Source organism: Nipponia nippon, unplaced genomic scaffold, assembly GCF_047370975.1.
Source record: "Nipponia nippon isolate SJK-2023a ecotype South Korea unplaced genomic scaffold, ASM4737097v1 scaffold_32, whole genome shotgun sequence".
Lineage (NCBI taxonomy): Eukaryota > Metazoa > Chordata > Aves > Pelecaniformes > Threskiornithidae > Nipponia > Nipponia nippon.
Window position 1 is genome coordinate 5,342,368 of NW_028262350.1, and position 22,320 is coordinate 5,364,687.

Below are 22,320 nucleotides of genomic sequence, written 5' to 3' on the forward strand. Positions count from 1 at the left end.
AGTCGTCGCATTTGTGTCGCCGGCGGGGAAGGGCTGCCGAGATTGCCATTAAACCTGCCCGTTTTGCACCCAGAGCCTCCTGCGAGCGGATGGAAGCGTGCACGCGTGTGTCTGGGCCTGCGCACGCGCGCGCACGCGTGTGGCGGCAACGGGAGGGCCGTGAACGAGCGGTGGGGACGAGGGTCTGCCGGTGGGGCGAGCACCAGCCCCGGCACCGCCTGTGAGGGTGTGCTGGCACACGCGTGTGCATGCGTGCATACACGTGTGCAGTACCGGTGTGTCTGCCCCGTGTGCGTGCATGCGTGTGCCCACTCGTGCGTGTGTCTGTGCGTGTGTGCCTGCCCTGTGCGTGTGTCTGCTTGTATGTCTGAATGCGTGTGCACGTGTGTGTGCATACAGGCGTGTAGGCGTGTGTGTGCATGTACGCGTGTGTGCATGCGCATGTGCATGTTTGCATGCCTGTTTGGGTGTGTGCATACGTGTGCCTGCTCGTGCGTGTGTCTGTGCACGTGTGCCTGCCGTGTGCATGCATGTGTGTGCTTGTGTGTCTGCATGCATGTGTGCGTGTGTGTGCATGACTGCGTGTACGTGTGTGTGCATACGTGTGTCTGCTCGTGCGTGTGTCTGTGCATGTGTGCCTGCCGTGTGCATGTGCGCATGTGCTTGTATGTCTGCATGTGCGTGTGCATGTGTGCGTGTGCATGACTGCATGCGGATGTGTGTGCATGTGCCTGCTCGTGCGTGCATCTGTGCACCCGTGCCTGCCATGTGCACGTGTGTGTGTGTGCTTGTACGTCTGCATGTGCGTGCACAGGTGTGTGCGTGTGTGTGGGCATGCACATGTGCGTGTTTGCATGCATGTGTGCATGTGCATGACTACATGCGCATGTGTGTGCTTGCGTGTGCATGCGTGTGCATGCCTGTGCCTGCTCGTGTGTGTCTGTGCACGTGTGCCAGCCACGTGCGTGTGCGTGCTTGTATGCCTGCGTGTGTGTGCACGCGTGTGCGCGTGTGTGCACGTGTGCGCATGCATGTGCACATGACTACGTGTGCATATGTCTGCGCGTGTGTCTGCCGTGCGTGCACGTGTGCGTGCCGGCGCGTGCAAGCCTGTGCGCGCGCCCGCCCACACGCGCGCCGCCGCAGCCCCGCCCCTCGCCGGGGGTAGGCGTGGCCCGCCTCCCCTCGTCCCCGCCCCGCTGCTCGATGACGTCAGGAGGGGCGGGGCGTGGGCGCGGCCGGGCCGGGCCGGGCCGGCACTTCCGGGTTCCCCGGCCGGAGGCGCGGAGCCGGTGAGCGGGGCCCGGGGGGTGCGGGCGGTGCAAGCAGGGGCGCCCCCCCCCCCCCCCCCCCGCAGCCCAGGGCCGCCGGCCCCACCCGGCAGGGCCTCGGTCCGTGCCCCCCTCCCCCGCCCCCCGCCTGCCCCCCGCGGCCGCGATCCCCCCCCCCGGTGGCGGGGGCGGCCTGCGCCGCCTCACACCCGCGCAGTGGGCCCGGTGCCCGCTCCGGTGGGGTCCCCCCGGGTGGGGGGGGTTCCCGGGCCGGCGGCTGGTCCTCGATCCGCTCCCTGCAGCCCTGACACCCCGCACCCCTCGGCCTGCTCCCTGCCTTGCAGCCTCCTCCCGTTTACCGCGCGTTACCCTCCCTAGAAATGACACTTTCTCCCTTAAAACGAGGGGTTGCGGGGAGTTCCCGTCTCCAGCAGAAAATGCAGAGTTTCAAGAACCCGTTTCTCGTTGCCTTACTTCCAGCGACCCCCGCTTTTCCCCGTCAAGGGATGCGAGCTGCCCGCCCTGTCAGATGGCCACCGAATCAACCGGGAAACTCCATCGCCGGGAATCCAAAACAACACAAAAATCGGGAGCGTAAATACGGGAACGTCTTGCCGCGACACGCCGGGGATTTCACAACCCGCTTCGCCCTGGCGCGGCGGCTCTGTCGGCTGCGACGCTGGGGAAAATCAACCCCGGCTTTCCCTGCGGCTCCGGCAAAGCGCAGCCTGGTGAGGAGCAGGCAACAGGCTAAAAGAAATTTGCCTTTTTGAGTGTTTGAGCAACACGGTCTCAGCGTCGAGGGCAGCGCTGGGAGCTCAGCGGCTGCTTTGCCTCTCCCGGCTGCTCCCAGGCGTCCTGCTCGGTGCCGCGGGGGCAGAAGTTGGAGGGGTTCATCAGTGGCGAGACTTCTCCGACCCCGTCAGGTTTGTCACCTGCAAGGAGGACGTTTCGGCGGGGAAGAGGGTGGCGCGTTGGTCCCTGTCCCTTAGGCCTGTGGGGATCGCAACGGTGCCGCATAGTGCCGGGCTGGGCGCAGAGAAGGAGCTGAAGTCGGACCATGAGGGTCCTGCTGCTGCTGCAGGCTGGGCTCTAACCCTGCCCTAACCCTTGCCGAATTATTTCCGAAGGGTTTTATCCTGCAAGAAGCCAAGCGCCTGGCTGTGCCGGCTGACTTTCCTCCTCCCGAGCTGCCTCTGCTTGGAGTCGGCTTGTATTTTAAGCGTGGCTGGGTGCTCACGGGTTCTGGGTGGAAGGCAGAGGCTGTGTAGGAGGAGACGGCTGTCCCGACACCGGCCCTCGGACCCGCGGTCCCCTCGGACCCGCGGTCCCATCGAAGCCCTCGTTGCCCCGGGGCGGAGGGTGACTGGTGCAGCACTCGTGCTTGGAAAATGACTGCTTCTGCGTCCAGGCCTTGAGTCACCGGTTCACGCCGTCGTTGTGGGCTGTTGTTTTCCGTTCGCAAAGTGTGAGCGGTGACCTGCTGTTTATTTATAACTCCGAGAGCGTCGCTTGTTGGGAGACCGAAGAGCCGAGCTCTGGGACGGGGTCTCTGCCTCTCCTGGCACAAGGCTTGATTCAAACAAGCTATTCCCAAAGAATTTGGCTGTTTTGCAGCCGTTTGGTAAATAAACAGCTCTGCCCTCACACCAGCGACCCTCTTCCTCGGTAGGTTTAACCACGCCAGCTTGCTGGCTGGTTTTATTTCTGACTTGGTTTATTTTCTTTGTTTTACTTGAGCTGTTGTGCTCTGCCTTCGTAGCCGCCGGGGTGGTGACTGCTGGGAAACGATGTGGGTTTTTTTCTGCTGTAGATTGCTCCTCGCTGCGTTTGCACATCTGTCCCATCCTTTATCCTTTCAAGATCACAAGGAACAGCCGTGGTTTTCCAGGATCTGCCTGGAAGTGTTTCGGTTCCCTCCGGTTCCTTCTAGAGCTGGCTAGCCCCCGCGCCAGGGCTGCCGGTCCAATTTCTCCATGTTTCATCGAAGACTGGCGTTAGGTGAAATCCACCTCGGAGCTGGTTCGTTGCACTGGTTATTCAGGAAAATGCTGTCCCAACAGAAGCGGTGCCATGGGGATTCAGTGCTGGAACAAACTGGTTGGACTGGTCGTGGTGGGAGTGGAGAATCCCGTGGTGAAGGTGGCGGGTGTCCTCCTCCCTGCAGTCACTGGGAGAGGTGATGCCGGCGAAGGAGTGTGTGTTTTGAGGGAATACCACTGACTTAGTAAAATCTGGACGAGGTTTTTGCAAAAACACCGCTGTCACCCCCACCCCTGCGACCGGCTGGGGACGCCGGGGTGGCCGACGCCGAGAGTGCAGACAGCGGGTGCAGTCCTGGAGCTGAAACACCCACGCTGCCTCTCCGGGCATGAGAGATGCCACCCTGCGCCCATGGCGTCCTTCTCCCACCCTTGGGTCTCTGCCCCCAGCTCTTGCACCTTGAATTTGTTGTGGGTGGGATGCGTTGCTTGTTTGCAGGGTGTGTGCAGGAGGTGGCAGGGAAAGGGGCAGAGGGTGCCCAGCCCCAAGGAGCCTGATGCTGCCTGAACCTCCCACGCAGAGGGCAGAGGTGGGGACGGCTCTCTGTGGTCCTTCTCGACCGCTGCTGTCGCTTAGGTGTCCCCTCGCTCCCCCCAAAATCCCCCAGCAGCGCCTCGAGCCTCTGAGCCGGGCGGTAACATTCCTGTAATCACTGCGCTCCCCCATTTCTGTGTTGCAACCCAAAGAGAGGAAATCTTATGACAAGTCGTGGCGAAAACAGTTTCCTTTTCTATGAAACTGTCTGTGGACTCTGGAAACACTGAGGATTGATCCGGGGCTTGTCCCCAAAGAGCTCTCGACCTGCTGCTCCGAGCAGAACTGGCTGGTGTGGTATGTGCACGGGATGCTCCAGGTCTGGGATGCTCTGGATTTGGGCTGCTCTGGGTCCGGGATGCTCTGGATTTGGGCTGCTCCGGGTTTAGGCTGCTCCAGATTTGGGCTGCTCAGGATTTGGGCCACCGCTGCCTTCAGGACCGGCCGTGGCCATGTAAGAGCTGGTCTGCAAACCATGCTTCTGCCCGAGTCTGACGGCTCACAGTGCAGGGAGAGGGGCAGGCTGAGGCCGTCAGGTCTGCTTGGGGGAAAGCCGTGAGATTTTTGTGTTAGCTTGGAAATAAAAGCTGAAGTATCGATGCCGTACCAAGCCCGTTGTCTGCCGTGGGCATGCCCAAGCCCTGCTGTCTACTGCTGGGCTCTGTCCTCCACCTGGATGGCAAGTGCTTCCAACTCAAGGGAATCAATTTCTTCTCCAGCCTCTCGCATCCTTAGAAAGCTTTACGGCGGTAGCTGGTGCTGGAGCGTCTCTCAGACCCTTTTCAGCAGCAGGACACGCTGTGTTTGAGCGGGGATGCAGCCATGCGGCGGGCGTCTGGCTGACAGCTTCATGCTTTGCTCACAGAGCCTCCAGGCACAGCTTGGTTTCGGCAGACGGCTCTGAAGAACAGGGCAGGAGGCCAAAAGTCAGAAGTCAAAGGTCCCTTGTTGTCTGCAGACACCCTGCAGCTGCAGATGACCCCAGCAACTGGAAACCTGATGGAGAACCTGCATCTGTCCTTCCCGGCTTCCCAGGCAGCTCTGTGCCATCGGGGCAAGCACCCGGGCACCTCCGAGAGGGTCCGTCCCGGTCGGGTTTGGCAGCAGCATCGCTTCTCTGGCGAGTACCGGAGAAATGAGCTGCTGTCACCTCTGCCCAGGGTCTGCTGGGCCACCTTAATGCCATTCACGTGGTTTTTGGGTGCCGTCGTTAAGGCTCGCTTGCTAAATGTGTGTTTTGATGCCTTTGCTGGTGCCTGGGTATTTGCAGGTGATGTAGAAACAGAAGGGAAGCAGTCCCTGGCCCCGCGTGCATCACTGCTGGCTTGACCGGCCCAGCGTCTCGCCCAGGTTTAGGGCTGCCCGTGGGCAGTTTGCAAGGGTTAATTACTCCCTCTTGCAAGGGTTAATTACGCCCTCGCAGTCTCTGGGTCACGCTCTGTTTTGCTTGAAGCTCTCCTGGCGCCCAGGAAGCTGCTGTCTTTCAATGGCAGCCGTGGATCAGTCCCAGCTTGAATCCGGCAGCAGTCTGGCCGTGAGCGCTTGCAAAATGACGTGGTGCGTGATCCATGCCTCTTGTGTGACGCCGGCTGCCCTTCGCCTGGCAGGTGAGTTCGATGTAAACCAAACGGGCACTCACACGTGCTCCTCCTCCTTGTCCCAAAGGTGACATGTGAAGGCAGCGCCCGGCACGGGGAGCGGCAGCAGCTGAGATGCATTCGAGCCACGCCGATGACCCCAAGGAAGCCATACAGGTGAGCCAGACACCCCAGTGCTCCCCAGATAGCTCCAGTTACTCTCCAGTGCAACTCCGTTGACTGGCAGGGACGTGGTAGGACTTGTCGGTGCTGCCAGCTGGGGCTGGGATGGTTTATACGGGAGAAGGGTGGCTCGTGCTTTCCGGCAGAGAGGATCCTCGATGGCTTGGCTGGTGGGGGGAGGTTAAAGCAAACGGGGTGGCCGTGAGTTAAATCACACCAGACTCTACCTTGGGCTTTGCTCCTCGTGGCAAGACCCAGCGTGGGGCAGGGGAAGGCGCTCAGCCCTGGTGCCTGGGTGAAGGAGCGTTGCTGCTCCCTATATTTGGAGTTTCTTTACCCAGCTTTGGGAGTCTAAACATGTTTAATGAGCAAAGTTCAAACCCAGCGGTTAAAACCGGGTGTTTAATTCATCCCACAGCAGAATTAATTCATGCATGACAGATAAAATCATTTGCGCTCTTTAATCCTGTTAGCCCACAGTTGCTGCTTGCAGGTGGGTTGCTTGTGCTAGCAGATCTGCGGGGCAGCTGGAAAGAAGCTCCTGCTGCAAGAGGCGTCCCCTGATACGGGCAGGGAGAACGTGCCTGTTCCCCTGGCTGTTTTCCTTGAACTACAGCTGCTGGAAATCTTATTTAGATGCTGAAAAAAATATCCTGGCCTGGAAATTTAATATGGGTTTGTGCCACCAACCCAGGCTCGGGTCAAAATCTGCCCTGCCCCAGTCGCGGCGGCTGGTGCTGTTCGGTGTTCGCCTTGAATGCTGCGTGATTGATGCTGAGATGTGAATTGTTTGATGGGGTCCCGGCTGAATTTGCAGTGTTTGCCAAATGCCTGCTGGGAAGTGCAACTTTCATTTTCAATAAGGTTGATTGAGACATCCGGGCTCAGCTGCGTTAGAATAAAAAAATCCTCTTCACCAGCGTAAAATTGTTAAATTCACTGAACTTGCTTCTTTTCAACTGGTGTGAGAAAGAGGGAGGCAAAGCTGTTGGAAGGTAAAATTCCCATGTTCCTGCTTCAAAGCCCCCCCGAGGCTCTCCGAGGCAGCAGCTAAGCCCCAGCCATCCTCAAAAGCATCTTTTTTGGGGCGGCCCGTCCCCAGCAGTGCCCGGGGGTTAATCAACACAGACGAGCTGCTGAGAGCGAGATCGATGGCTTTGATTTCTGCTGGCGGGACTCGTTAGTGCGTCACATGCTGCTTGGGCTGATCTGCACGAGTTCAAGTGCTATCGCAATCCTTATTGCAGGTTACCTCCTTTGAGTTTCTCGTTTATCACCCGTGCTTATTTAATCCCTGTGTTTCCCCCGAGCAAGCGCCTGGAAAGAGCCGATTTCTTTTTTTCCCCATCCTCTTAAGCAATTTGGTGTTTGCAGAGGAAGCGCTGCACGCTCTAAAGGCAACTCCAGCAGCCCCGTGGGCCCTGAAACGCCAGGCACAATTGCATAAATTGCTCATTTAAAAAAAAAAAAAAAAGCCAGATGAACTGTGATGCCAAGAGCATGAGGGCCCAGCTTGACCGGTTCGGCTGTAGTGCTCCCTAACAGCCGCCGCAAAGCACATGGATAAAGCAGGAGTCGCGTGGTGCTTCCTTCTGGTGGAACCTTGCAGTTTTTGAACCCTTTTATATGAAACTTTTCCTAATACTTGTTTTTTTATAATGCAGTCGTGTACCTCCTGTCTTGCAGCTGATCAAGAAACAACTGGTGAATGCCATCAAGGCGTTGCAGAAGCAGTACGTGACCTCGGATGCCGTTGTAACCAGCGACGATGGGAATGCGAACACCCTCTGCAGCGCCCTGGAAGCTGTCTTCGTGCACGGGCTGAAGGCGAAGCATATAAAGGCAGAGAGTGGAGGGAAAGGGAAGAAAACAGGAGGTCGGGGACCGCTTCCCCAGCCGGTCTTCTGGGGTCTGCTGAAGAGCATCACCCATCGGTGAGTGCCATCTCTGCCGAAAGGTGTTTGCACGCTCAGGTTTATCCCCTCTCTTTGGCGCAAAAGCCACAAAATTCAGGGAAAGGTGAACAGGAGGATGGCTCGATTGAAAGTTCCGTCTCTATCGCATCCTGCGTGCTCAGTCCCTTCAGTCGGAGGGAGAAATGCTCTCACAGGGTGTCTCGGGGCTCCCTGGACCTTGGGGAGATGCAAGTAGGAGGGCAAAGCCCCCGCGATGCCCAGCGATGCAGGGCTGGGCACCCGGTGCTGTCAGCATGGCCCCTCTCAGCGCGTGCGAGGGCTAAAGTGCCATTTAGGCGTGAGCCGATCTCCCCACACAGTTAAGGAATGAAACGCTGCTGCCAGCTTAGGGCACACTCCTTTCTTATTTATTTTTGGGTGCCAGGCCATATATGGGGACTCCGTGTCCCCAGTGGGACCCCAGTGACCGCACTGGTGTACAGCAGCGGCACGTTATGGGATGCATGGCCCAGGGTTCTGGTCTCTCTTGGGCCCTGGATCTGCTGGGGGTGGTTGGCCTCCATTTCCCCGTGTCCCAGCCAGCCTTTGAGGAGGTCTCGCCTGGGTAACTATCGTTATTTGCTAGTTTTTTTCTGAGCCACTCCCTAAGCAGAGTCCTCCCACGCTAAATAGCAGCCCACACACAAGTAGTTTTGAAAGTCTCATCCAACTCCATCACCGACTCTTAAATTATGAAAGAGCAAGATGAAAATAACTCTTTCACATGCTACGGGGGATATTTTTATGCCCTTTGAAGGTTTTTTTCTTCTTTCTTGAGAGACAGATTAAAAAAAAAATCTTACAAAACTTTCACTTTGTTTTTTGTAGTGTCTGCAGTGCCGCCGTGAGCTGGGGCCAGGGAGGATTAGGGAGCGTGGTGTCACTGTTGGCTTTTAGGGGAGAACGGTTGAAGTCAGGAGGCTGAGATTGCTTAAGGAGCTTAACCTGACCTGGTCTTTATTTTTTGGGCTGCCGCAGCAGTTTTCACTGTGTTTTGGCTGATTTTAAATTTGAGGCTAGGATTTAGACACGCAGTTGTCACCAAGGAGCATCCAGCCACAGCAAGCCCCACCAGTGTGCAGGGACAGCAGGAGTTTCCCCCTCCGCATCCTTGGTCCAGGGCGAGCGATGCATGGGAGGTGCCTCCAGCCAGAGAGAGGGGGAGCGCCCAGAGGCACCCCAGGGATGCCTGGGGTTGCTACCAGTATATTTAGCTTTGATGAGTTCAGGAGCTCTTTTATCTCCGTGAAAAACCACGTTTTCCATGGAGGAAAGAGATTTTCCCCAGTGTTTTTTGACCCAATTCCTAATCTCCGCAGCAGAGCAGGCTGGGCAGTTCCTGATGGAGGATCTGCCCCTCCTGCACCCCATGACGGACTGAAAACAGAGCCGCTCATGTCCTATGCTGTTCTTTTTCTCCCCTTCCTCAGAAATATTGTCTCAGAGCTGGAACAACTCATCTTTATCAATACAGACGTTGGCCGCTGCCGAGCCTGGCTGAGGCTGGCTTTGAACGATGGCCTCGTGGAGTGTTACTTGAAGCTGCTGCTGCGGGAGAGGTCCCGGCTGCCCGAATACTACCAGGCGACCGCTCTGCTTCTAGATGCTGAAGAGTGCGAGTTTCTCCTTAGCTACTTGCAGGGCTTAACGTCCTTAACCTTCGAGCTCTCTTATAAATCAGCGGTTTTGAACGAGTGGACTATCACCCCTCTGTCCCTGTCGGGTCTGTGTCCCATTTCGGAGCTGCTGGAGCCCCTCACGTCCTCAACATCCGAACCCCACAGAAAAGCATCGCTGGGTTCGATCTCCCAGTCATCGGGGTCGGACGAGATCGAGATTCAACCCTCTGTCCTACCCATCGGCAAAGCCAGCAGCAAAACCAAGCTCACGTCGTCCTCGTTGAGCCTTAACACCACGAGCTCGTCCCAGCTCTCCTCCAGCCTGGGCTCCGACAGCATCCTCCCGGCTCACTGTGCCCGCAGTCCCGAGCGGAACGAGGAGCCGCTCTCCTGCGACTCCGACCTGGGAACAGCCACCGCTGAGGACCTGGACAGGTCGCTGCAAGAGTGAGTCTTTTCCCAAATCTCCTCTTCAAAGGGATTTTTAGCCCGCTCCTGGGCTCTCATTTATTTTCTCTCTGTAGGCAGGAAGGCTTTCTCCTCTGTTTTTCTTTAACAAGCTATTTTTTTCCTCCTGGAAAGAGCCTGAAAGGTAAAAAGAAACACTCAGCACGGCTCGCTGGGACCCTGCTGCCATGGCAAATGAGCTCCTGGCCACTGAAGTGTGTGTCTGTCCTCTTTACTAGGGCAGAAACGTCAGAAAAATACTGCTCCCCGGTTTCATGTCACATCTCCCTGGCGTACGCTGGGGGATGCTCCAGGGCTTTCTGCGGGCGGAAAGAAATGTGTTTGGTCGCAGGAAAGGCTTATAATTTGCAGTTTCGGCAGATAATTTAGAGGCGGGAGGTTGTTAGTTTGTCATCCTCATGATTTATTTCTGCCAAACGCCCAGCACAAAGATTTCCAGCGGGTTATATAAGCTCTGAGTAAGCAGTAAATATTTTCCATGCCACCTTTAAAACCTGGCTCTGAAGGAGCCTGGCCTCGGGGTGCTGGTTGGTGAAGGCACCCTCTTCCCGATAAGGGTCTTGGAGAGGGTTTAGAACTGCAGTTTGTTCTTCTGCATCGGTAACGTTACCTGCTTCTAGGATTTTGCATCTTAAGATGATCGTGGAAGAACCTGCCTTGATTGGATTAAACTCGTGATGGAAAGACGTTGTTTTGAATTTTAATCTTGGGCTGGTTTAATTCAACCTAGCTGGTGGCGAAGCAGGAGCATGGGAACAGCGTCTCATCTGGCCGCGCTCCACTAATAATTGCTCGTTAACGGTTAAGAAAACACTTGAAATTTGGCAGGCGGTCGGTGGCTGGATACATGTCTGGGAGCCGTACGGGGGGCTGGGGCTGCGGGTGCACCCAGCGCTCTCCCTCCCTTACCAGGTGTCCATCAGAAGGAAATTAAACCCCATTAACGGGCGTAGTTAGGAAACGCACCCTTTGCAGGCAGGGTCCTTGCCTGCAGCAGCGTCAACTGTTGCTCCGTAGGGCACAAATCACACATTTTTCTGTTAGCAGGAGTGGTGCCACGGGGTTTTTTGCAGCCATACAGTGCTGCCAGCCCGCAGGAGACGAGCAGTGATGCTGAGCCCTTTTTTTGAGTGGTTATAATTTGCAATAACTGGGGGTTTTTTTATAGGTTATGGTTAACGTAGCAGCATTCAAACTGGTCACTTTTCTGTTTCCAGGGTGTTGTCCGAGTTCAGCAAAGCCAAGCCAAGCCTGGAAGCCCCAGAGGGAGGGCTGGTCCCCAGCGTGCTGGGCTGCTCCCCACGGCAGCCCACCTGCCCCCCGACCGCATCACCCGTCCCCCCAGCACCATCCCGCAGAGCTCACCAGCAGCCGCCTCCCAACGCTGACAGTCCACGCTCCACTGGGACGGGCGACGTGGCGACTGCCAGCGTTGGGGATGGAGATGTAGCACCACAAGCCAGCGGCACAGCCGGTGTTTCGGCCACATGGCGTGGCAGTCCGAGTGGAGGAGAGACAAGCAGAAGTGGCACGGTCAGCAGCAGCGAGGCAAGCCAGGCTGTCCGCAGCCCGACAGCTGAATACCTCCTTTCTCCGCTGGTCGGTTGTCCGGTAGGTGTTACAGCTCACTTGCTATCAAACTCCTTGTTTTTATACTCCTGACCAGCACATCTAATGGAAAAGGAAAATAAAACTGGTGACAGCTTCTGAGTAGGCACCAGTTTCTCCAAACTCTCATCTTTCGTGCTGCTTCCAGTCTCCCGACAGCAAGTTGGGTGTGATTGATGCTCCCTGCTCCATGAGCACCTTCCTGGACCCCATGGAGCTGTGTCCGTGCAGCTGCCCTGGGAGAAACTGGGTCAAAGTTGGTATTCCCTGGTAAAAGAGGCACCAAAGCTTTTGAAACCCTGCCTGGCCTGCCAGTCGTTCCTCACCAAGAGCGGCTGCAACAGGAAGTTTTTGGTTTTGTTAACGATATCTGAAGAGTGATGAGCCCTTGCACAAATCTGGCTGCAGGCTGTGTGCAAGCTGATAAAACAGCCCGAGAGTTAAGCTTCTCATGGGGACTTTTCTTTGTTTATGGTCCACGTAAGAGGAGGGAAAAGGGTTGACTGGAAGGGAAACAAATTGCAGTTTTCCAGTGGAAAAATATTCACACAACACATCTGTTCCCAGAGCAGGATGGCATTCCCTGGTGCTTAGGCTAGCTTAAACAGTGGTGGATTTCCCCTGCTGCTGCCGAGGAGTTGATCCGTTGCTTTTGCTTTTAGGAAGCTCTTGGAACAGCCCTGTCCTCTGTCTAATTTGTTACTGACTTTTCCATCCTAGTTCCCATCGTTTCCATCCTGGTTCCCATCATTTCCATCCTGCTGAGGTTAGGATATACTTCATACCTCCCTAGACAGTTTCTCTTTTTGGTCCCCACTCCTTTCAGCTCCCTCCCAGTTTATCCCATTTCCTCTGCTTCCTCGTGGCGTTGGGCCAGTTTGACCTAATCTATGTATAACATACGGTGTCAACAGGAAATTCCCCCCTGCTTTCGCATGACTCGCGGAGCAACCTGCATTCCTGGTCCAGGAGTAAGTCGAGCCTGCCTGTGTGTTGGGAGCTGCACCGCAAGCCACCCATGATCCTCGCTGCAGGGTGGTGATGGCTCTTCTGCTGTCATTTAGTTCATTGTTCAGAATAAAAGGCTCTTGGAAAGCAGGGTAGGGTAGTCAAGAGGTCGTTCCCGGTGGGATGCAGCCCCGGAAGGGATGCGCTGGGTCTAGGGAAGCTGCTCCCCTTTGCCAGAGCACTGAGCCGGGTCGTGTTTTGCTCCTGGTGTTTGTTTGGGGACCTTGTCCCAGAACCTCGCTCCGTTCTTGTGGCCAGAGAAACTCCTGGAGAAGTTACAGCCATGTTTTGTTTCAGTTTAATGAGCTTTCTTCTGCTTGTGGGTCTTATCCCCTCCTGACATATGGAGACAAAGGTTTCCTCTGCCTTCCCTACCTTACTTTTTGCCTGCACTGATCAGATCTGGTGTTTGTAGCATCTGCTTGTAAGCCATAGGTCTCTCTTTCATCCTAGGCATCTTCTCCGTGCCTCGTCCCATCTCTGTTCTTCCTGGAAGAAGGATGGTGCCGCTGCTCCAGGCAAGCTCATACGCTTCCACAGCAGGGCTGGTTTCTCACCCTCTATCAGAGATATTTCCAGGACCAAATATCTTGTATGCGGTTACTGCAGGGAATGTGCTCTCCCTCTGAGCCCCTCGATGATTTTACAGGGAGAGAACCGATCCATTTTGGGCTTTATAATCCTACTAATATATAATCCTGATATTTGCCAGCTGCTGACACAGCCCCATGGAGTGTTCCCTGGTCGGAGGGAGCAGGGGAGCCATCCGCGTGGGGCCGGCCAGCATCGCTGCTTGGGATTCAGTCTGCGTGGGAGCAGCTCCCGTGGAGGGGTCGCTGTGGGCATGCGTCTTTGAGGGGTGCAGGGTGTTCAGTAAGTTTGATAATTAATATATTTACTATTTTTTTTTTTAACAGAAAAGAAAGAGCTGGATCTCAGAAGATGATTTCTACAGGCCTTCTCCGGGAGAGAGCAGCGAAAGCACAGCTGACACCAATGGCTTTGGGCCGGAGGGGGCTGGCGAGGGTCCGGCCCCAGGGCTCATTAGCGCTCTCGACTTGGAAAGGCTGTCAGTGCCGTCCTCGGAGAGTGGGAAGCCCAAAATGTCACCCGAACGGGAGCAAAAGGGCTTCAGCGTTGTGCATCGCAGGCAGATGGGTACGTGCCGCCCTTCCCTCTCCTGCTTTCATCAGGTGTCTGCGCTGGGCAGTGCTCAGGGGCTGAGGAGGCTTTTCGGGTCATGGGCGGTTTGGGAAGCGCAGTTTGCCATTGCTGAGCTGATGGCAGCACTAAAAGCTCCAGAAGGCAGTGGGGCAGCTTCCCTTGGCGTTGCTGAGCCCACAATAGCTCTGGAGGGAAGCATTTTAGGAGGAGAGGAGGTACGCTGGGTGTCTCTGTCCCCGTATCTCTGTCCACTCTGCGGGACACATTTCCTTTATGCTGGCCCACTCGTTCTCAGCCTCAAAACCCAAATGCACACAGGCAGATTATGGAGACCGAGGTCCTGTAAACTCCTGCCCCATCCCACAGTCCATGAGCGCTCAAAGCTGTGATGCCTCTGGTTGCTTGCTGTGAGCCACCTGTTGGCTTTTCTCTCTCCACCAGCTTCCCCTTTTTCGGTTAAACTAAGACATCTGCTTTTGCCCCAGGTCTTTCCAACCCTTTCCGAGGGCTCCTGAAGCTGGGCAGCCTGGAGCGGAGAGGAGCCATGGGGATATGGAAGGAGTTTTTCTGTGAGCTATCGCCACTGGAGCTCCGGCTCTTCCTGGACCACGAGGACCGCATCTGCGTCGAGAGCTATTCCCTGCTGCGGTGTGAGTCACTGGCACTGACGCACTCGGACGGCCGTTTTGAGCTGGTTTTCCTGGGGAAAAAGCTCTACCTACGAGCTCCTTCTCGAGACGAGGCCGAGGACTGGTTGGACAGGATCCGCGAGGCGCTGCAGAAGTGCCGGCCTCAGCTGGAGGAGGAGGAGTGGGAGACGCTGGAGTATCCAGAAGACTGTGGCGAAGGCCAACCCATCCAGAGCGACTCTTCTGCCCTTCTCCAGTACAGCGACGTGCCTGGGAACAGCTTTGACTGGACCCCAGCTCACGAACCGGAGCTGGATGCAATAAAAGAGGCTGTTCTGTACGTGGACGTAGACAAAACTTGGGTCCCTTTTATTTTTTCCCTGTCTCTAGAAACTTTAAAGTGCTTTAAAGTCAGAAACAATGATAAAATTTTAAGCAACAGTTACGGTATAGAGACCATCCAGGACATCCTTCCAGACACAAGCCTTGGGGGACCCGCGTTCTTCAAAGTGATCACCTCCAAAGCTGTCCTGAAGCTGCAGGCTGAGAATGCAGAAGAAGCGGCCTCGTGGAGGGAGCTGGTCCGAGGGGTGCTCATGTCCTACCTGGAGAGCGCGGAGGAGGCGCTGACGCTGGGTGGCAGCTTGGATGGGCACTCCCAGGTCATCCTGAAGAACATTGTGAAGGAAAACGGCTTCTTGTTGCAATACCTGGTGGCCATCCCCATGGAGAAGGGCCTGGACTCGCAGAGCTTCATCTGTGCAGGTATACGTTCGCTTGGCCAAAAACAAGAAACCCAGCTCCATCTTGGAGGATGATGTTGTGTTAATGAGGTGACATCAAATCAGAGATGCCCAGCGTCCTGCCAACCCATTGCAGGCCAGCTGCTCGTTTCCCCATCCAAACCTCAGGTAGCACCAAAGCCCTTTGGTGGGGTTTCATGTCCTGAACCAGTGGCACCTTTGGTGGTCTGTGTGCACAGGGTGAGTCCCCCCACACTGAACCCCCATCCCACCCCAGCACAGGTCCAACTGGGCTGCTAGTGGGCTCCCATTTAAGATACTTATGGTATAGACAGTGGTGGGCCTTGGCTTGAAGGCAACCTTAGATGGACCAAGAGGCCCAGGACTCTCTTCTTGGGCATTTTGTGGCCCCAACTTGCAGGGAAAGTGCAGTCAAGGGCAAATGCTGTTTTTCCGGTAATGCAGCACAGGAGCAAATACTGCGATGGGTGTGACAAGCTGATTTTGCAAAACATTCATTTAACCTTCCACTAACGCCTCTCGGCACGCAGGGCGATGCTGGTTTAATAGGATAACACTCGCTGACCTCCACAGGAGGTATAATTTGCTGTTTACCTTGGTAAGTTAATTAAACTTCAGATTTCTCTCCTGCTTCAGTTATATTTCTTGTACCCTCTAGCAGGTTTTTTTTTCTTTTAATCCCTCTTCTTTTTTTTGTATATATATTTTCCATTCTATTTGGTCTCTGCCTTCCCCTCCAGGCTCTGTCCTGCATCTTCCACCTACCAACAGATGGAAGCAGCAAGTCGAAAAGACAAATTCCCAGTTTTTATGTGTTTTATTTGTTAGGGGGCTGCCTGCCCTGCTTTCACTTCCCTCCCAGCCTGACACCCAAGCCTGGCACAGGAGGGATTTCCTTACATGTCAGGGCGTAACGAGCGATAAAACCTTTTTATTATCAATTCAGAGAGCAACATCTGACCTCCATGAATTTTTTTGGGGGGGGGGATGCGCTCCAGCTACCCCAAAGTCTGAAGTGTGAAGGCAAAGCCTTTCCCAAGGATGGCAGAGGCTCGCTTACGCTTGGTCAGTTATTTCAGAGAACAATAGCACGAAGGGTTTTCCTGCCTTCCCGACTCCAAATGAGATGCGCTTGCTTTTCAAGTCGCTATAAAAACCCTGCCGATTTCCCCTGAGACCCGAGCTGGGTTCCTCCTGGGTTACCCACCACTATCACAAAGGCTTTTTTTGTTTTAATCAATCCCGACCTCATCCCTTGCAGACGAGGATCCCTTGCAGACAGGGTTTTGGTACCGTGTGGCAGAGGTGGGAAAGAGAAGGGCTGAGTGAAGGCAAAATGGGGCAAAGCTACGGGAGGAGGTGATGGGGCAGGCGGGTGGGATTTAGGCTCTTCCCAAAACCACTGGGATGTTTCCAGAATCCACTTTCCCTAAAAAAAAAAAAATGCAACAATTGAACCATTTGATGGATAAAAGTGTGTTTAGGGATAGTCTAGACTCTTTTTTTATAGAGGAAAAAGTAAAGCAGCTCCTGTTGGATCACTGTGGTCTTAAATCCACTGGGCAGGGGCTGGGGACCTCTCACCGAACATCCGAGTGCTGTAGCTGATCTCCAACCCTTCCAAAAACTTCCTTGCTCCATTCCCCCCTCTCAGAAGTTTCTCCCCCCGTCCTGGCAGCAATGGGAACAGGCTCTTGGGGCAGCACGGGTCCCCTCTCATCGCCTCGTCCCTGCTCCCTGCAGGCTGCTCCAGGCAGATCGGCTTCTCCTTCGCAAAGCCCAAGCTCTGCGCCTTCTCTGGTCTCTACTACTGCGACAGCTGCCACCGGGACGAGGAGACGGTGATTCCCTCGCGCCTCATCCACAACTGGGATCTGACGAAACGAGGGGTAAGTCTGGGCTCGGTTGGTGCAGGGAGCAGGAAAATGCTCCTGCGTCTGCCTGCGCTTCCTGAAGGTCCATCTGAACGTTTCCACCATCAGCAGAGGTGGAGATGTCCACCCTAGACCTCCCTCCGAGCCTCCTGGGCTGCTCCTCGGTGCATGCCCACCTCTTGCCTCTCTCTGCCCCAGGTTTGCCAGCAGGCCTTGAAGTTCCTCACCCAGATCCGTAACCAGCCGCTGATTGACCTGAAGCTGGTCAACGAGAGCCTCTACGACCATGTGGAGAGGATGGGACGGATCCGCCGGAGCAGGGAACAGCTGAAGCTGCTGGGAGATTATCTCATCATGTGCCGCAGCGGGGCCCTGAAGGAGCTGAGCAAGCGGTGAGGTCCCTCTCTGGGTGACATTACACCTGCATCCCCCTCTTTGCACCCCGATGGTCTCCCAGTCCTCCTGATCGCTTGCCATTGGAGCGGAGAGCGATGCTGCCAAGGCATGGGCTGGTTTTTAGCTCCCTGTCAGCTGCTCTAAGGAGTTATCCATCTGTTGGCTGGGTCAACACATTGATATGTGACTCAGGAAACTCCTTCCTGACCAAGGAGCTTCTGGCTGGACAGGAAACACCTGGGAAAATAGAGGAGATATTTATTTTCTTTTTCCCCTCTTTGAAATGCTCTCACACGATTTCCAGTGGCAGGATTTGGGATGTGTGGCACGACGCGAAAATCAGGTCTAGCGGTGATTTTCTTCAAGAGTCTGCATCATCCAGGCCACCCCTTGCTGCAAAGCTAGTGCAGATGTGGTGGAAACCATCTACCGCCTTCCTCTCTGTGCTTCTTTGCAGGCTTGATCACAGGCACTACCTCCTGGAGTGTCCCCACAAATACAGCGTCGCTGATCTGAGACAGGTGAGAGCTTTGCAGGGTCGTAAGGGTTTTGCTGGTGAAAACGTCCCCGTTTCTGTCGAGCATGGCACTGCATCATCATCAGTAGAAGGTTTCAAACAGCTTCGTTTTCCTTTTGCCATGCTCTCATCCGTCACGTGCGCTCTGCAAGCTTGCACATCAGCATAAAGGCAAATAATTCCTTTATTTTAATTTGCCAAAATAATTGCCGTGGAGATCATGCAAGATAAACGTTCCCCTCTATAAGCCAGCATCGCTGCTGATGCATCGCCACCCAAACTCGTATCTATTGCAAATAACGTTGGAGGTGATCGGTACCTGGATTTGGCATCGACTCCGAAGCCAGGAGCCCCGTCCTGGCAGGTTGTGGGTGCTGCTGCCGGTGCTCTCTGGGGTCCCGTTGCGACCCCGGCGCGTGGGGTTGGGGGTTGTTTTTTGGAGGACAGCATTGTCTTCACGTGGCAGCACGAAGCATGGGTATAATGTGGATTTTGCACAGTGCAAACCCGATGGGAGACGGGCTCTGCGCCTGCCTGACCTCTCTCTGCCCCACAGATAGCCGACGGCGTCTTTGAGGCCTTCCTGCAGTCTCTGCTCCAGTTTGCTTCCCATCACGTCTACAACTGCGACCTGTGCACCCAGCGAGGCTTCATCTGCCAGATCTGCAACAGCAGCGACATCATTTTTCCCTTCGAGTTTGACACTACCACCAGGTGGGTGAAGTCTCCGTCGCATCCCGCTGCTGCGAGGCCACCCGAGCTTACGGCCTGGCTTTTCCCAGGAGCCTGGACCCTCCCCTGGGTCCCTCTCTGGGGCTCTCTGCTTTCTAAGCACGTAGCCATGGGGCGGCCTGGAAATAGCTCTGAGCTGGGTGTGCATCCTTGTGGTACCCAGGTCCTCACGGTACCCAGCTCCTCACGGTACCCGTGTCCTCGTGGTACCCCTCAGCTCCGAGGTGTTTCCAACCAAAACTGGGCTGTTTGGGGCAGGAGAGGGACCATCCTCGCAGAGCCAGGATGTCACCAAGCGCGGTGGCTTTGCAGATCGAATGTGCAGAGCCACCCAGCACCTCGCTGTCAGCCTGCAAAAACCTCGCTGGGTGCTGGGTCCTGGGGCAGCAGAGGGGCCGGGGGCAGGAGGAGGAGGATGATGAAGGTGCTGCGTGCCCCTGCCTCGCTCACGTGGTCGACCTGTCTCCTGTTCGAATTCAGTCCAACCCCTTCCAGGGGTTACAGGAGGGAAGGAAAAGCAGCAGTGGGACTGTTCGTACACCCCCTACAACCAAGGAGGGGAGGGAAGGACATGCGGACACGACTTTGGGGATAGATAGTGGGCAGCCCTGCGGGACGTGCTGGGCAGAGGCTGGGGACGTTCCCAGCAGGACAGGGGGGGACACTGGCTTTCATCTGGGTTTTTCTCCTGCCTGTGGAGCTGGCGTCCTTTGCAGGCAGGGTCCTTGCCTGCATGGGGTCAACTGCTGCAGGGGGTTCTGCAGCTGAGCAGGCGCTGAAGTCGGAGGGGTGTGTTAGGGGCGTCTTTAGGAAACCCACCAGCAGGGTTTTCTAAAGAAATCAATATCAAACCCTTCCAGCCCAGGAGCCTGGTCCGTCGTAGGTGGAGAAAGATCCGCATCTCGATGGTTATTTGGTGCTGAGTATAATCCCAGCAGAGAATTTTAACAGGCTGACGGTCTGCATGGTCTTGCTTTGCCTGGCGGTCCCTAAAAACGAGCAGCAACATCCAGAAGCTACAGAAAATGCCAACAAGACCAGGGTCCCTGGGTACCCCGCGCGTTACGGGGCTGCAAATATTTCCAGGGCAGCTGAGCAGGATTGCTCGCTCTCCCTCCTTGCCGCAGGGACAGCATTGTGCTTGGTATCAAGGACGACATCCCCAGGGGACCAATTTTCCCTCGAAAAAGAACGTACGGGCTCTGGAAAGAGCAGGCACGCGGGGCTGAGCTCCGCTGGCAGCCGGCCGGAGGTCTCATGTCCTGTAAAGCCGGGCTCTGAAGTTTGTTGACCTCTTTTTTTTTTTTTTTTTTTTTTTTTCTTCTTCTTCCTGGCGGAGGAGGTTGTGCAGCAGGAAAGCAGCTCAACCAACATCCTCGCCAAGCTCAACCCGGCTTCCTGCCCCTCTGCCCGCCCCGGGGGACAGCCAGCTGCCGGGGTCACACCGTCACTCGCTCAGGATGCGTCTGAAACGCCTCCTAACAATAAACCCAGCCGGGCGCTTGACGTTCTCCTTTTCACAGCAGCGGCAGCCGCTTCCTGCAGCCATTGCTCTGGCAGGTGGAGGCAGGAGATGCGGCCTTTCGGCTGCTGCTCGCTCAGAAACACGCAGGGTAAAAAACCACCCCCCAGCTTTGCAAATCCCCCCCGTGCTCGGGGAGGAGCTGCCACCACTGCTAATCCAGAGAAGCCGCGTGAAAATATATTCTGCTGGGAAAATGCACGGCGCCGGGCAGCACCCCCCATCCCATCTAGCCATCCCCCAGCTTTTTCCATATCCTAAGTAACTCCGGGTTTGCAGCCGCCTGTCCGGAGCAGGATTTGACCCAGGCTGCGATGTCGTGGTCCCTTGCCTGGTGCGCTGCTGGGCGTTTCTCCGCTCCCCTCTCCACTCGTCCTTTGAGAAATTAAGGCATTCAGTGGTATTCACGCATCGATTGTGCACCAGGTATTTGCACTTGAGGGCATTTAAAAAAATAATCCGGCTGACCCGCCGGCATGCGGATGGGCTGCATTTTGCTGCTACTGGCGAGGTGGGGAATCGCCACTGGGAAAAAGTGAGCTCAGCCTTCGTAGCACGGACTTTTCTTCTGTTGACTCAAGATAAGTAGTGAACGCCTCTCGCGGAGCGGGGTGTCTCCTCCCCGCCGGCCCTGCGCAAGGTATCATTTGTGGCTGTTTACATTCCTGCTGCGGCGCTGAGCCAGAGCAGGGAGGTCCCGGGCAGGAGCTGTCAAGACCTCCCCGGAGCTGGCCGGCTCAAAGGCAACGCCATCCCCAGCTGCCCGTCCCCTTGCCTGCGGCTCCGATGTCCCCAAGCAGTGTCCCTGCCTGTGCAGGTCCCCCAGTTGGGGTTGGGGGTATCCTGGCTGCACCCTGGCGAGCGGAGGGTCCGTGCTCTGGCACCGAGCTGCGTCCCGGCCCCGCCGGCCACGCATCCCCAGCCGGGCTCTCGCCGCCCTGCGCCGTCGCAGGGTTTGGTGTCTCAGCCTTGAAATGTTGCTCTTGTGCTGTCAGCGCTCCGAGAGCGAGGTACAAACCTCACTCAACATCTCCCTCTTTCATCTGCAAAAAACCGGCAGCGTGCTGGCAGCTGCCCGCAATGCTCTTTCCGGGCGAGCTGCTGCTTTTGCTCTGAGCCTGCTGGAGGTGGATCTTTTGCTCAAGTAGTTACTGCTCCTGCTAGCAAGGTTCGTCTTGAGCTAGAGCTGGCTCTCGCTGGGGCCAGGGCTCTTTGCTCAGCAAGCGCTTGCAGGAAACAGAGATGAGGTGGTGTCCCCAGGTCTGGTTTGGTGGGGAGAAGTTCAGTCTTTGCTCTGACGTTACCAACAGGGTGGGGTATTTGTGGGTTTTTTTCCCCCTTGGTTTCTCCTAGGTGCAGTGAATGCAAAACCGTCTTCCACCGGGACTGCCAAGCCCGCGCCAAGTCGTGCCCCCGCTGCGAGCGCCGGCAGAGGTACCAGCGAAAGCTGGAGGCGGAGGCCAACGTGGAACCAAGCCTTTAGCATCCGAGGACCGACCTCGACCCTGCCCTTGGCCTCCCGGCCAGCCGGACTAGCGCCGAGGGGAAGGGACCCCCTGCCTGGGAGCTGATCCTGCGCCCGCCCTTCCCCAGGGCCAGGGAGCCGGTGGTGCTGGGCGATGCGGTGTGGGTGCTCCTGCCCCACGGAGGGACCCGCTGCCCACCCAAGGCCGAGCGAGGGGGCCTGAAGGAGTGCGTCCCCCACTCACACTAACCCGCTGCTGCTGGGGGATGCTCCCGGTCGCCCTCCTGGTGCCAACCTGGGACATCCCCTCCCGGTGGAAACGCGGCGGCTTTCCAGGGTGTAAATCAGGATTTCCAATCAAGGGTGTGGATAACTGACATTGATTAAAGCTCTAGTTTTTTAGGATGTTCGATACTGAAAAAAACGGTATTTTTTTACGTGGGGGTTTTGCACAAGCTGGCCCGCTCCGGGGAGGTGACGGCAGCCGCGCGGGGAGGGGGCGAAGTGACACTTGTGCCTTTAGGGACCTTGCGTGCCCCGGGGGGACCGCGGGCGCCGGGGTGGCCGAGCATCTCCCGCTCGGAGAGCCCACCCATCACCGTGGCCTCCGGGAAGAGAGGGGAGAGAAGAGCCGGGCTGCTCCTCCCCGCCTGCTGCTTTTAATCCTCGGAAGAAATTTTATTTTCGTTTCACCCCTCCTCATGCAAAAATAATTAAAGTTTATTTAACGATGAGCGAAGATGTCTTCAGGGTTTGCTTCTCCGCAGCGGGTGCTGAATCCCGCATCCGACCTGATGCTGCGTCTCCGTGGGAGGAGGGTCGGGCTGCTGCCTGTCTTCCATCCTCCTGGGTTTTGTGGGGTGACGGGGGGACCCTGCCCCATTTTCCCTGCCCCGTTTTCCTTCCCATCTGCTCCCCACCGCTGTCGGCGTCTCCTGTTGTTCTTTTCCCCGCAGGGTTTGGGGTGCGCCCACCAGCACGGGGACCCCCG

General features: G+C 56.3%; 1 protein-coding gene across 7 annotated transcripts; it reads left to right on the forward strand.

Annotated features, from left to right (window-relative positions):
* The first annotated feature begins 1,221 nt into the window (after positions 1-1,221).
* PLEKHM1 (pleckstrin homology and RUN domain containing M1) lies at positions 1,222-22,064 on the forward strand. Of its 7 annotated transcripts, XM_087770267.1 has the most exons (13): positions 1,222-1,292; positions 1,752-2,002; positions 5,514-5,602; positions 7,273-7,542; positions 8,994-9,629; positions 10,868-11,261; positions 13,184-13,424; positions 13,916-14,824; positions 16,567-16,712; positions 16,896-17,089; positions 17,551-17,614; positions 18,167-18,324; positions 21,218-22,064. In XM_087770267.1, the coding sequence occupies exons 2-13, from the start codon at positions 1,778-1,780 to the stop codon at positions 21,345-21,347; spliced, it is 3,456 nt and encodes a 1,151-aa protein (XP_087626393.1). In that variant the 5' UTR covers positions 1,222-1,292; positions 1,752-1,777; the 3' UTR covers positions 21,348-22,064. The 7 variants fall into 7 exon arrangements, with proteins under 7 accessions (XP_087626393.1, XP_087626395.1, XP_087626394.1 ...); XM_087770269.1 differs by lacking the exon at positions 1,222-1,292 and having other exon boundaries at positions 1,415-2,939; XM_087770268.1 differs by lacking the exon at positions 1,222-1,292 and having other exon boundaries at positions 1,415-2,197.
* The last annotated feature ends 256 nt before the right edge of the window (positions 22,065-22,320 follow it).

What these genes read in the sequence shown, in the direction of transcription:
- PLEKHM1 (XM_087770266.1), top strand. Translation starts at nt 1,652, where the DNA reads ATGACACTTTCTCCCTTAAAACGAGGGGTTGCGGGGAGTTCCCGTCTC. An exon ending in ACCCCAAGGAAGCCATACAG is followed by an intron (nt 5,603 to 7,272) that starts GTGAGCCAGACA and finishes TTTATAATGCAG; the next exon opens with TCGTGTACCTCCTGTCTTGC. An exon ending in GAGTTTGACACTACCACCAG is followed by an intron (nt 18,325 to 21,217) that starts GTGGGTGAAGTC and finishes GGTTTCTCCTAG; the next exon opens with GTGCAGTGAATGCAAAACCG.